At 44.2% G+C, this 13,257-nt stretch overlaps 1 protein-coding gene across 10 annotated transcripts in view; it reads right to left on the minus strand.

Annotated features, from left to right (window-relative positions):
- Window positions 1–13,257, minus strand: part of OBSCN (obscurin, cytoskeletal calmodulin and titin-interacting RhoGEF) — a 281,462-nt gene that overhangs the window by 245,860 nt on the left and 22,345 nt on the right. For all 10 annotated transcript variants that reach the window (XM_066585186.1, XM_066585185.1, XM_066585191.1 and 7 more), the window contains exon 2: window positions 5,796–6,930. In XM_066585186.1, the coding sequence (XP_066441283.1) occupies window positions 5,796–6,921 (1,126 nt within the window). In that variant the 5' untranslated portion in view covers window positions 6,922–6,930. The remainder of the gene's footprint in view (window positions 1–5,795; window positions 6,931–13,257) is intronic.

Here is a 13,257-nt window from a genome sequence, read left to right on the forward strand (position 1 = left end):
TGGCTAACAGAAATACATGATGCTATAGCAAGCTTTCCAACCTACGCAGGGTTCTTCCTCAGGCTTATGGAGATCTGAAGAAACATGCATTTCTGCATGCATATGAACAGGCACAGATCTGGTGTGATTAATTTGCACTTAAATCAATGCCATAACAGCATGAAAAGGCACAGACATGAAGTGATTTATTTGCACTTAAAATAATATCAGTACAAGATGGGTAGAAGAGTAATTAAGTAAATAGTCAGCTGATAAGGGATGTGAAAGCTTTATGGTCTCTAAATTGGTGTTAGGGGGGTCACCAGGCCAGCGTGTTATCTCTGCTACGGATTTTTCATATTCTCCACTGGTGTAGATAGCCCCGTCCGATTCATTCCGTTCTGGAGAGTGTCAAAGGTAGTAATAAAGTTCTCTCGTCACGGACACAACATAGAACATATGCAAGTTACTATATTAAAAGGCAATTTCAAATTTCTATGTCACAGAAGAATTTGGGACTACACATTTATGACTACCTTTGACACTCTCCAGAATGGAATGAATATCAGAGGGGGCTATGTACACCAGTGGAGAATATGAAAAGTCTGTAGCAGAGATAACACACTGGCCTGGTAACCCTCTAACACAAGAGACCATAAAACCTTCACATCCCTTATCAGCGTATCTACTCCTCTACCCATCTTGTACTGGTATTATTTGAAGTGCAAATGAATCACTTCATGTCTGTACTTTTCATTCTGTTACGGCATAGATTTAAGTGCAAATTAATCACACCAGGTGTGTGCCTGTTCATATATATGTATAAATGCATGTTTCTTCAGATCTACTCCATAAGCCTGAGGAAGAACCCGAAGTAGGTTTGAAAGCTTGCTATAACATCATGTATTTTTGTTAGCCAATCAAAGGCATCATATCTACAAGATTACTTGGTTTCTCTTGCTGGGAACAATCACATTTTGACTAACACCATACCAAACTTTTTTGTTTTACACGGAGCAGATACACAGCAAAATTGATATCTAATTTTTTTTATAAAATACTTTTTTTGTGAGGCTACTGATATAAAAAAGTAACAAAAATAAAACTATTCTTTCATTTTAATAACTTTTTAAACAAAAATATTAACAAAATCAACCGATGCTTCTGTAATAAATGTCTTCCTAGATGGAAGGACAAGACAATATTCCTCAGAGCAGCCGACACTAATAAAACAGGAATTATGGAGTTCTCATCTCATTAGATGTACAGGGCCTGTGCTGTCAATCACCTCATTTACGGGACGTCATAGAATTGGCATCTAGGAAAAGCCCCAGTAATTACTGGCCAGGAAAGACCCCACTATTACAATGTAACCTGACAATACAGCATCCCCCCTCCCCCCAGGTGGCAGCTGGGCATTCCCATAGTTCTACAGAGACTGAAGGACAAACAGAATCATACAGAGCACAGACTCGTATGTGAGAACCCAACATGCTTCCTACCGCTATATGGCCCGGTTCTGCAGAGAAGATAATGAGCAAGGAAGTGTTAATATATTAAATATTTCAGATATTCATAAAATCATAATCACAACTTTGTTTTACATGGACTGCAAATAATAGAAGGTGATGAATACAAAAGCTGCCGTCCCCTTTGGGGGTTAGGCGGGTTGATGTGCTCAGGCTCCATGTAATATCAGATTTATTGTCAGTGCTGTCATCTGTACTGCTCTGCCCTCTGCTGGTGACGCAGGAGAACTGCAGCAACAAGACTGAGTCATTCTCCTCATAGAGAATCCTTCATCCTAGAGCTGATTGTTTCAGGATTATCACAAACCTCTTACTTTAATTAAGGATGTATCTAGCATAATGATAAGTTCAATGACGTCTCAGGATAGACCTGATAGCTCAAGGTGGCGTCTCTAAGAAAGGCTTCCCCTCAATATGAACACAGGAGGAAGAGGAAGGTAACGGCTAGAGGGCCACACTGCCCTGTTCTTGAAGAAATAGTGGGAGGGGGTAGAAACAAGCAATCGCCAGTCTGTTCATTTTTTGTTTGGGTAAAGAAGGTTATTTAGTGCAAGTAGCAGGGCCTTTTGAATGTTGTGATGGGCTCTCCTACTCTGTATACAGCCGATCACCAGCATTATGTATATTCTGCTAAATCTTGTTAATGTCTCTTCTTGCAGTTCTTGGTGTATCCTACAAACCATATTACACAAGGTTGCCTAGATATCACTCAAATATCTGTGTGACCAATATATCAGTACATACTAAAGTTGTTTAAAGTTCTCACTGCTGTATAATAGACAGGCTTGTATTATCTGCTTCATTGTCTGATGTAAAACAGACTGCCCCCATGCTGCACAGGCTTGTATTATCTGCTGTACATCAGACTGCCCCCCAAGCTGAAAAGACTCAGGCAGTAGACTCAGTATGCTACACAGCATTACTTTAGGTCCTTCCTACTCAGGCAGTAAACGGAGTATGCTACACAGTATTACTTTAGGTCCTTCCCACTCAGGCAGTAGGCTCAGTATGCTGCACAGCATTACTTTAGGTCCTTCCCACTCAGGCAGTAGGCTCAGTATGCTGCACAGCATTACTTTAGGTCCTTCCCACTCAGGCAGCAGACTGTATGCTACACAGTATTACTTTAGGTCCTTCCCACTCAGGCAGTAGGCTCAGTATGCTGCACAGCATTACTTTAGGTCCTTCCCACTCAGGCAGTAGGCTCAGTATGCTACACAGCATTACTTTACATACTTCCCACTCAGGCAGTAGGCTCAGTATGCTGCACAGCATTACTTTAGGTCCTTCCCACTCAGGCAGTAGACTGTATGCTACACAGCATTACTTTAGGTCCTTCCCACTCAGGCAGTAGACTGTATGCTGCACAGCATTACTTTAGGTCCTTCCCACTCAGGCAGTAGACTGTATGCTACACAGCATTACTTTAGGTCCTTCCCACTCAGGCAGTAGACTGTATACTACACAGCATTACTTTAGGTCCTTCCCACTCAGGCAGTAAACGAAGTATGCTACACAGCATTACTTTAGGTCCTTCCCACTCAGGCAGTAGACTGTATACTACACAGCATTACTTTAGGTCCTTCCCACTTTGGCAGTAGACTGTATGCTGCACAGCATTACTTTAGGTCCTTCCCACTCAGGCAGTAGACTGTATGCTGCACAGCATTACTTTAGGTCCTTCCCACTTTGGCAGTAGACTGTATGCTGCACAGCATTACTTTAGGTCCTTCCCACTCAGGCAGTAGACTGTATGCTGCACAGCATTACTTTAGGTCCTTCCCACTCAGGCAGTAGACTGTATGCTGCACAGCATTACTTTAGGTCCTTCCCACTTTGGCAGTAGACTGTATGCTACACAGCATTACTTTAGGTCCTTCCCACTCAGGCAGCAGACTGTATGCTACACAGCATTACTTTAGGTCCTTCCCACTCAGGCAGTAGACTGTATACTACACAGCATTACTTTAGGTCCTTCCCACTCAGGCAGTAAACGGAGTATGCTACACAGCATTACTTTAGGTCCTTCCCACTCAGGCAGTATTACATGTGCAGATATTTCCCAAGAAATTCTACAGCTTCCTGATAAGAGCAGATGAGATAAAAGGTGGAAATTCACGGGAAGAAGCCAATACAGAGAAGAAAAAGGTGGAGCGCCCCCTGTGTGTCAAAGCCTCAGGGTGAGGGTTAAGATCATATTAAGGGCCATTGGCTAGTAAAAAAGTGCTGCCAGATGGCGTGAATGCCATGGCATAAAAAAGCCGTAAGCGTGAGGTGAACCAATGAGAGGCAAACAGAAAGCCAGTAATAGCCCAACCTTATCAAAATGAACAGAGATCAGAGGAAGCTATAAAAGCCCGACTTCTCTTTATTAACCAGCCAAATTACAAACGCGTTTTGAGGAGTGGTGCCTCTTCATCAGTGACAATCTGGAGGAGATCACTTAATACATCCAGAAGGGCTGAGAAGGGAGTCATATTCTCCGGTTCTGTCCTCTTTCATCCAGGAGAACGTGCCTCCTTTCTCTGCCCCTTCTGGAAGTATTAAGTGTTCTACAGCTGGTCACTGATGAAGAGCCGCCACGCCTTGAAACGCGCCTGCATTTTGTCTGGTTGTTAAAATAGAGAAGTCGGGCTCTTATACTTTATCTCTGGTCTCTCTTCACTTTGATAGGCTTGTGCCATTACAGGCTTTTTGTTTACCTCTGATTGAAGCACAGGAAGAAGGCAGATTGTACGTCATGTATGAGTCGGGAGGGAGCTCGGAGGAGGAATGGTGGAGTTCATGGTGACAGTCCGAAGTCATCAGCCTCTACAGCTCCACTGACGTGATTTTTCAGACGTCTGTAATGATTCAAACATTTTATAACCTCAAAATAACTGTGATCTTATTATTACTTCCAGTCTATTCTTACACGGGACAATGCAAGATCAGCTGTATGCCAGTGAGAGAGAAGTCTATATATAGGCAGGACGTCGGCTGACCGCAGGGAGGGAGCTCAGTGCTACACCCAAAGTGTGAGGGTCCATGCACAATACACATCGTAGGGAAACCTTCCATGTAGACATGTATGTGACCTTTTAGAAGGTTCAGTCTTGTAATCACACAATGACGTTGACAGGAACTTTTACGATATCAGTGGAAAAGTTCTAAAGGAGCATTCCAGAACTGTTTAAAATGTTGTCTATTGATGATCAGAAATTGCATTCTTCTATTGATAATCAACAGGTCATCAATAGGCGATCGGTGGGAACCTATTGCTCAGATCCATGCTAATCAACTGATTCCCAGTGGCTGCAGGAAGCAGAAAGTGCTGACCATAGTGAAGCGGCTCAGGTTGGTACCACAGATGGATCTCAGTTGAATTCAACATGAGCTGTGTCTGTATTACCAACCCAAGCCACTGGGCTATGGTCAGCGCTTTCGGCTTCCTGTGCTGACCACAGTGACAGTGGCCTCAAGAAACAGCTGATCAGCGAGGATCCGAGCGGCAGGTCCTTGTTGATCATCTATTGATGACCTATTGATGATCATTATCTATTGATGACCTATTTTTTTTAATTTGTCATCAATAGAAAAACACAAAAAGTCCCGAAATGCCCGTCAACTACAACTGTATAATCTAAAGCAGAGATGCACAGCCTTTTGTGATCGTAAAGCTACATTATCATATTGACCCACTCCCTAAAGCTGGAATGAACCCTAAAAAGGCATTACCATTTGAGACATTTATGGCATATGGAAATCAATGCCATAAATGTCTGAAAGGTGCAGGTTCCACTTCCAGGACTCCCTGTAGGGAGGATGGGATCTCCCTGTACCCCTATCAGCGCTCCAGATAGAGGTGACCATACATGCATGTGACTCTCGCCATTGTAGATTATGCATATTGTGGCAACAACTTAGAGAAACTATAAAGGAAAGAGCCGAATGCATAAACAGCCACCTCTAATTCACATAATCCTTTGTGGAGAGCCAACTAGTCAAGCAACCCTATTTTCCTTAATTATTATAATAGACCCAGAGAAGACTACACCAAGCACCACTAGTACTTGCCTGTTCGTGAGCTGCATGCCATTCCTATTCTCTCTGACATAGGCACTACACTTCAGCAGCCGCACATAGGCAAGCATTTCTGCGTAAAGATGATTGTGAACCACATAGAATCACATTGTAAGCCTAGAGGTTGTGCACCCCTAATCTACTAATCTACAACATCAGTCCCTGTGAACTCCTGTAGTGTTAGATATGAGTCCATCAATTGTCAGTAGATGTGCTACCACTTACCTTTGACTATGACCAGCACCGAGCTGTAGGTTTGACCGGCCAGGTTGGACGCCGTGCATGTGTACAATCCATTGTCAATTTGTTTGCAAAATAAAATTTTGAGCACAAAGTTCTCTTGCTCATCCTCATAGACCACATGTCTCCGGCCCTCTGTGATCACTTCTCCATCCTTCTTCCATACAATCTCAGGTTTGGGTTCACCAGTGACAAAGCAGCTCATCTTGGCATGTTTGCCCTCTGTTACAGTGCAGGTGCGGGTGAGGACACTCATTGTACCATCTCGGCTTATTTTGGGTGTAAGAGTGGCAGCCCTTTCATAGTCAAGAGACAATCCCAGACCAGTCAATGTATCCAATGCTCCATAGCATGTGCTGTTCGAGTCATAGGAGCCCAAGATGGAAAGGTCAGTTTTCCGGATCTCCTCACGTCGTTTCTGGAGGTGAGACAGCAGTGAGGTTGTTTTACCGTATGAAGACTCCACTGTGCTGGTACTGTTTTGGGTAAAATTGCTAAAAGAGTCAATAGACAGTGAAGCAGAAGCCTTGACTTGTCCAACAGAGTTCTCTGCTCGACACAGATACGTCCCACTGTCTGAAAATCGAATACAGTGGATCTGCAGAGAGCTGGACTCTCCACAGGACTCTACACGTATGCGGTTGGAATCAGCAGCTGTTCCCAACTGTCGGCCATCTTTCTCCCAAGTTACTGCTGGTGGTGGGTGGCCCTGAACCCGGCACTGGAAGACGGCGTCTTCTCCCAGGCCTAGTCGAGAGGTTTTCGGCTTTAGAATAAAGTAAGGAGCACATTCCACCACCATGCTTTCTTCTCCCACCTTCACTGTGACTGCGGCAAATGCCTCCCCTATGTTGTTAATGGCTCGGCAGATGTACTGACCACTGTCCTCAAAAGATAAGTCATAGATGGTCAACTGGTAGAGTTCACCATCTCGCACCATCTTGAAGCGACCTCCGGAGTTGATTTGGAGTTTGTCCTTCTCCCAGGTGACCGTGGGTGCAGGATTTCCATCAATCTGACAACTCAAAGTGACATCCTTTCCTACAGATGTCATGAAGGCTTTGGGCCTGGTGAGGAAGCGCGGCACCCCGCTAAATGAGCTGGAATCCATTGTGGATATCTGAAAAAGAGATCAGAATAATTAGAGGGGGGATTTACGATGCAGCCATTTGCAAACATTAAACCGAGAAATAAAATGTAATATTATTATTATCATTATCAACATTATTATTATAATACAGATTTCTGAGAAAGGTCACTGTCATACTTGTTACAATCAGCAGAAATTGTCCTCTTGTTTCATCATCTCTCTACTAGTTTTTTGTTGTGGTGTTTGCTATGCAGCTGTCTCATAGATAATCCATTAGGATAGGTCAGCTGACCAAACTGCTGTAGCTCAGACTTATTTGAAGAGGAATTCCTGATTTATTAGCCTCTCTTTAAATATTCCTTGCTTTTGCAATGCGGGGCTGGTTATTGCGTAAACTATGTGCATTTTCATCCAGTATTCCTTGCATAGCTCTAGCATCTTGTTCCTAGTCTAGATTGTTTATTGTTAGAGTAGTTTTGTCCTGTGATTATTTTTGGTCCAGTCTTTGCTTCTTATCCTTGTAGTTTTTGTTTGCTCTTTCCGTGTTTGTATTAGTCTTGTCTTACTTCATGGTTCATAGTTTTGCCAGGGTCACAGTTTCAGATAGGTTTTTCATAATGGATAGTTAGGAACAAACACGGCCAAACATCTGACCATTGTTTGTGTATAGAATCCCTCACTCTCCACCTCCCCATACCGTGCAGATCTCCAGCCCCTTTACCTTCTGTATCACCCCATTATCTGTAGTATGTAAGCTCGTTGGAGCAGGACCCTCACCCCTATTGTTTCCACCAACTGATTACGATTGTAACCGTGGTTCTGTAATTTTTTGTACTTTTGTCTTTCTGTATTCCCCCTGTCTATGTAAGCGCTGCGGAATATGTTGGCGCTATACAAATAAAGATTATTATTATTATTATTATTATTGTGTTAGGGTTAGCTTCAGGGATAGATTAGGGAAAAATTTATGGAAGTCTAGAGTTGGGGTGTCACTTATTGTCAGTTTGTTATCTGCTCACCATTACCATCTGCTCCATTATCTGATACCATAATCATCATCCTCATTTGTTTGTGCCATCATCTGATTACCTTCACCATTCCGTTCCTGACATTTATTGATGAATTCCTATTCTTGCATTTTTGCCACCTAGTAGTGATGATATATGCATCACATTATTGCTCATTCAACTGTTCAGTTATTATATAATTAGGGCTTAGTGTACATCTTAAGAGCAGCTACGTACTGAGATACCTCCAACTCGCACTCCCCAATTTTCCCAGACTCCGACTCCCAACTCCTTCATATATGTTTTTTGATAAATCTACTGTATTAAAATCGTAACATTATGCTTTTCATCACCATTATGATAAAATATTCAAGCTACATTCTATATTCTACATCCTAAGTATCAATGTTTTTGAAAAATAGGTGCTTAGATGAAGAGAAGATATTTATAGGACATTTCAAAAAACTTTCCTAAATTTCTATGAAAGGAAATTTGCACTGAATTAATACATTTTTTTCATAAGCCGAAGACTGTACATTTGTACCGGCTCCGACTCCACCAAAATGGGACTCTGACTCCAACTGCACAGCCCTGCGGAGAGACACCATTAATGCAGCGATTGAGAACCAGGCCTTCAGCCGAGGAGACAGCGAGGTACAAGATGGCAATGGTTCATGGTGGCTCTCCTTTCTTCAAGGGCTGAAGCGTAATCCAGCTCAGCCACTAGCAAGGGAGATAAGATTGTAGCAGACATAATAATCTAGAACTGAATTGCAGTTATAGTCGTGACGCCAGTGTCCTTAGAGAAGTTATCAGTTACTCGCAACGAGTAAATCAGTTCACAGACAAACAAAATGCTTTTTAGAATCGGGGACACTCGGTTTCCTTTTATTCACGTTTCAACTTTGATTTTCCAGTACAGACAAAGTCACTAGTAGTGGGCGCATGCTATCAGAGTCTCACTGAAATCAGTGTGAGCCGTGCCTGCAGTTACAAGCGCTGGCCACTACATGGGAGGTCGGCGTGGAGGCTTCTGCTCCGACCTCTGTTGTTGCGGCGCTGACAGCATGCACCTGCACAGCTGACTGGTCAGGGTCCCGAGTGGCGGACCCTGGCCGATCAACTATTGATGACCTATCCAGAGAATAGGCCATCAATAGTATTTCCACGGAAAACCGCTTTAACATGGTGACTGTACAGGAGGAAGAGCCAGGACCTCTGTCTAGTCTTCGGTTTTATCTCAGGGTTCCCTTTAAATCCTACATAACATAAACAGCCACTATTACTGTTATACGATGGGGTGAGGACAGCAGACGCTTCGCCCTTGGTAACATTATATTGGAGAATTTGCCCCATTAATGTCACGTCCAATGTCACCTCTCTCATTGCTTGCCACCTTTGATGCTCTCAGAAAGGAAACAGCAAATCTTGTCTCTAAAATAGCCCCCTTAATCTCTGAGTTATGTGTATCCATAACCCTCCCCCCTACTCATGTTCTGCTGCTCAGAGCGAGTCTTCACCAAGGGATCTAGTGATGTACATCAAGACTCTTTGAATGTCCTGAATCACCTGTAAAGAAGCAATACAGGTGAGGACTATGTGCAGATGGTCCCAGTCACTGGGAGAGAAGCAATGCAGGTGAGGACTATGTGCAGATGGTCCCAGTCACTGGGAGAGAAGCAATGCAGGTGAGGACTATGTGCAGATGGTCCCAGTCATTGGGAGAGAAGCAATGCAGGTGAGGACTATGTGCAGATGGTCCCAGTCATTGGGAAAGAAGCAATGCTGGTGAGGACTATGTGCAGATGGTCCCAGTCACTGGGAGAGAAGCAATGCAGGTGAGGACTATGTGCAGATGTTCCCAGTCACTGGGAGAGAAGCAATGCAGGTGAGGCCTATGTGCAGATGGTCCCAGTCACTGGGAGAGAAGCAACACAGGTGAGGACTATGTGCAGATGGTACCAGTCATAGAGAGAGAAGCAAAACAGGTGAGGACTAGGTGCAGATGGTCCCAGTCACTGGGAGAGAAGCAATGCAGGTGAGGACTATGTGCAGATGGTCCCGGTCACTGGGAGAGAAGCAATGCAGGTGAGGACTATGTGCAGATGGTCCCAGTCACTGGGAGAGAAGCAATGCAGGTGAGGACTATGTGCAGATGGTCCCAGTCACTGGGAGAGAAGCAATGCAGGTGAGGACTATGTGCAGATGGTCCCAGTTACTGGGAGAGAAGCAATGCAGGTGAGGACTATGTGCAGATGGTCCCAGTCATTGGGAAAGAAGCAACACAGGTGAGGACTATGTGCAGATGGTCCTACTCACTGGGAGAGAAGCAATGCAGGTGAGGCCTATGTGCAGATGGTCCCACTCACTGGGAGAGAAGCAATGCAGGTGAGGACTATGTGCAGATGGTCCCAGTCATTGGGAAAGAAGCAGCACATGTGAGGACTATGTGCAGATGGTCCCAGTGACTGGGAGAGAAGCAATACAGGTGAGGACTATGTGCAGATGGTCCCAGTCATTGGGAAAGAAGCAATGCAGGTGAGGACTATATGTAGATGGTCCCAGTCATTGGGAAAGAAGCAATGCAGGTGAGGACTATGCGCATATGGTCCCAGTCACCGGGAGGGAAGCAAATCCAGATGAGGACTACGTGCAGATAGTGTCATAATAATATAGCTAATCAAAATGAAGACCACCATTAGCTGCGCTAACTGGATCATAAGAGTAATGTCTTGTGACTGCTGGATACAACCTGCTGCCTCCACACACGTCCACAAGAGGCACAGTTTGTGACTTTGAGTGTTTTGCATGGAAATTCTTCTGCCATGATAACCCACAGCTCACAATTATATCAGACGTCTCCCGAAGTGAATATTAGCAGAATAATCTGCAACTTTAGATGTCAGAATGCGCCGATTGTAGAAATGAGTGGTAGATTTTACATAGACCATACAATGATTCCCAACCAGGGTGCAGCAGCTCTCAGGCTGGGAGTAATCAGCCGCCATTGACGGCAGATCCAGACATTATACGACTTATTATCTCAGGGAGGTTGTAAGATGCAAAAATGTATAAAACAAATCAGAAACCAAAATCCTCCAAGCTTCGGATGGCAGAGGACTCCCCACTTCACGGTGCTGGTCCCTCTCCACAGGGTATCTCTATCTAGAATCAAGAACTCCCCAGCCAGTTACAGCTCCCCTACGGATCTGTCCTACAATGTATAACCTGGTTGATCCTCTGCCCTATAGTAAGGTCTGCCACCCTACGGTTGTCACTTTTGGAAGACTTAAGAGTCCTTTCAAATGGGATGATTGTCGGGCGCTCAAGTGCCCAGCAGTTGTCAAAGCGATTATTGCTCCTGAGCTTTTGCGCAGCTGCAATGATCACTCAGTGAATGGAGGCAGAGCGGGCCGGAAATGGCTTCTAGACACTTATCTCAATTCACAGTAAACAGGCAGTTGTTTCTAGATGGACGACTGCCTGTTTACACAGGCCGATCGTCGTTTGCACAAACTGAACGATAAGCGAACTAATTCCAATTATCATTCAGTTGCTGGCAGCGTGATTGTTGTTAAGATTTGCGCAATCCAGCGAGAATCTGAACAATAATGGTTCCGTTTAAAAAAGAGAGAAAACACAGGATAAGCTAGGCTGAAGAGGCGATATTCATACATTATCTATTTAATGCAGGTGTATTTCATTCCGGGTAGAAATCCCATTCAGACAGGAACTGCAAGACCTGCCCCTCCCCGCCCCAGGGTTGTCAACCGAATCATTACTTTTCTCTGGACAGCTTATCCAAAAATCACAGACGGACGACATTTTTTATGAACACAATGAAAAACCATAATAAATTCTAAAAAGTAAAAGTCATGTATGTATACAGCTCAGAATACTGATATGGACACATTGGTAGGATTAACCCTTTCCAATCCAACTTGTATCCTGGTTTTCCTAGGGGGCTTACTCTTTTTCTGCCGTTATACAATGGCGCTATATGCTGGCTAAAGCCAGTACTGCATGAGGTGACACGTTGGATAGGCTCCCGCAGCAGAGACGCTGGCAATGTACAGTAAGAGAACCCCGACTGATGTCCTCCAATAATGTCTTAAGATGTTAGACAGTGGATTGGAAAGGATTAAGGCTTGACGAACACTAGCCGTAAATGCGAACTGTACTTGAGAGACTCGGAAGCAACTTGCATTGGACACAACAGAGATGCCAGTCCATGTGTTGTCCGATATACACGGATACAGCACCACAGCACACTGACATGCATTGGCGTGTCCTATTTCCCATCCATGACATGCCGTAAGTCTTTTCATGCTGATCATCATTTCGTGTGAAAAATACCCATGTGTAAGCCCCATAGGCTATAATGGAGCCACATGGTGTCGCAGAGACACACATACAGTGCACAGCTGCAAAATACGCTCATGTGTCGGAGGCCTAACGCTATGTTCACACAGTGCAGATTTGCTGCTGTGGATTTGTTGCAGATTTTGCTGCAAATTATCTATGTATTTTCAGAGCAGAAAATCTGTTGCAGAAATGAATGCATGTATGCCTCTCCATTGTGTCTATTGGTTGAGATCCACCAGGTACCCAGTGCTATGATTGACATGCTGCAGACTTATGTCTATTTCCGCACGGGTTTTGCGCAGATCTTTTCTGCAGCGTATGGATGAGATTTTGAAAATCTATAATTTTCAAATACTATAAATGCTGTAGATTTTCTGTGTGGAAGGTTTGCCAGGAAAATCCATAGCATGTCCTCCAGTGTGGTAATAAGTACAATCACAATAACCCGTACAAGCTCCTCTAGCTATAGAACAGACACATCAATGCATTTTTTACGAATTGTCCAGGAATTTATGGCCAGTTAGCATAATTCTAATGATCTGGACTTAGATCCAAAAGGACTATCAAAGTTCAGTTTGCTTGAACTACGGAGGTCCAGGTCTTGTGGGCATAAAGTCCAATTTACACGAGACGAATGTTGGGCAAACGATGCCCAACACTCGTCGCTGTGTGTCCTCGCTCCCGTGCTCCTGCACGGGAGCTAGTATTGCTGGCTCGCTCACAGAGCGGCCAGCAGGGGGGCGGGGCAGTTCAGGAGATTTCATGCTCCCCAGCCCCCCTCCATTCACTTATTACAGCGGCATTCAATACTGAACAGCCGCTATTTACACTGGATGATCAGCTCATCACTGATCTTTTATGTTGCATAAACTGTGGACAATGAGCTCATTGCTCTGTTTAAATAGCGGCTGTTCAGTACTGAATGGCCACTATATTAAATTAATGGAGAGGGGCGCGGGAGCAAGAGGAGAGAAATCTCCTGCAG

The sequence above is a fragment of the Eleutherodactylus coqui genome, chromosome 12 (genome assembly GCF_035609145.1).
Source record: "Eleutherodactylus coqui strain aEleCoq1 chromosome 12, aEleCoq1.hap1, whole genome shotgun sequence".
In the NCBI taxonomy this organism is placed as follows: Eukaryota; Metazoa; Chordata; class Amphibia; order Anura; family Eleutherodactylidae; genus Eleutherodactylus; species Eleutherodactylus coqui.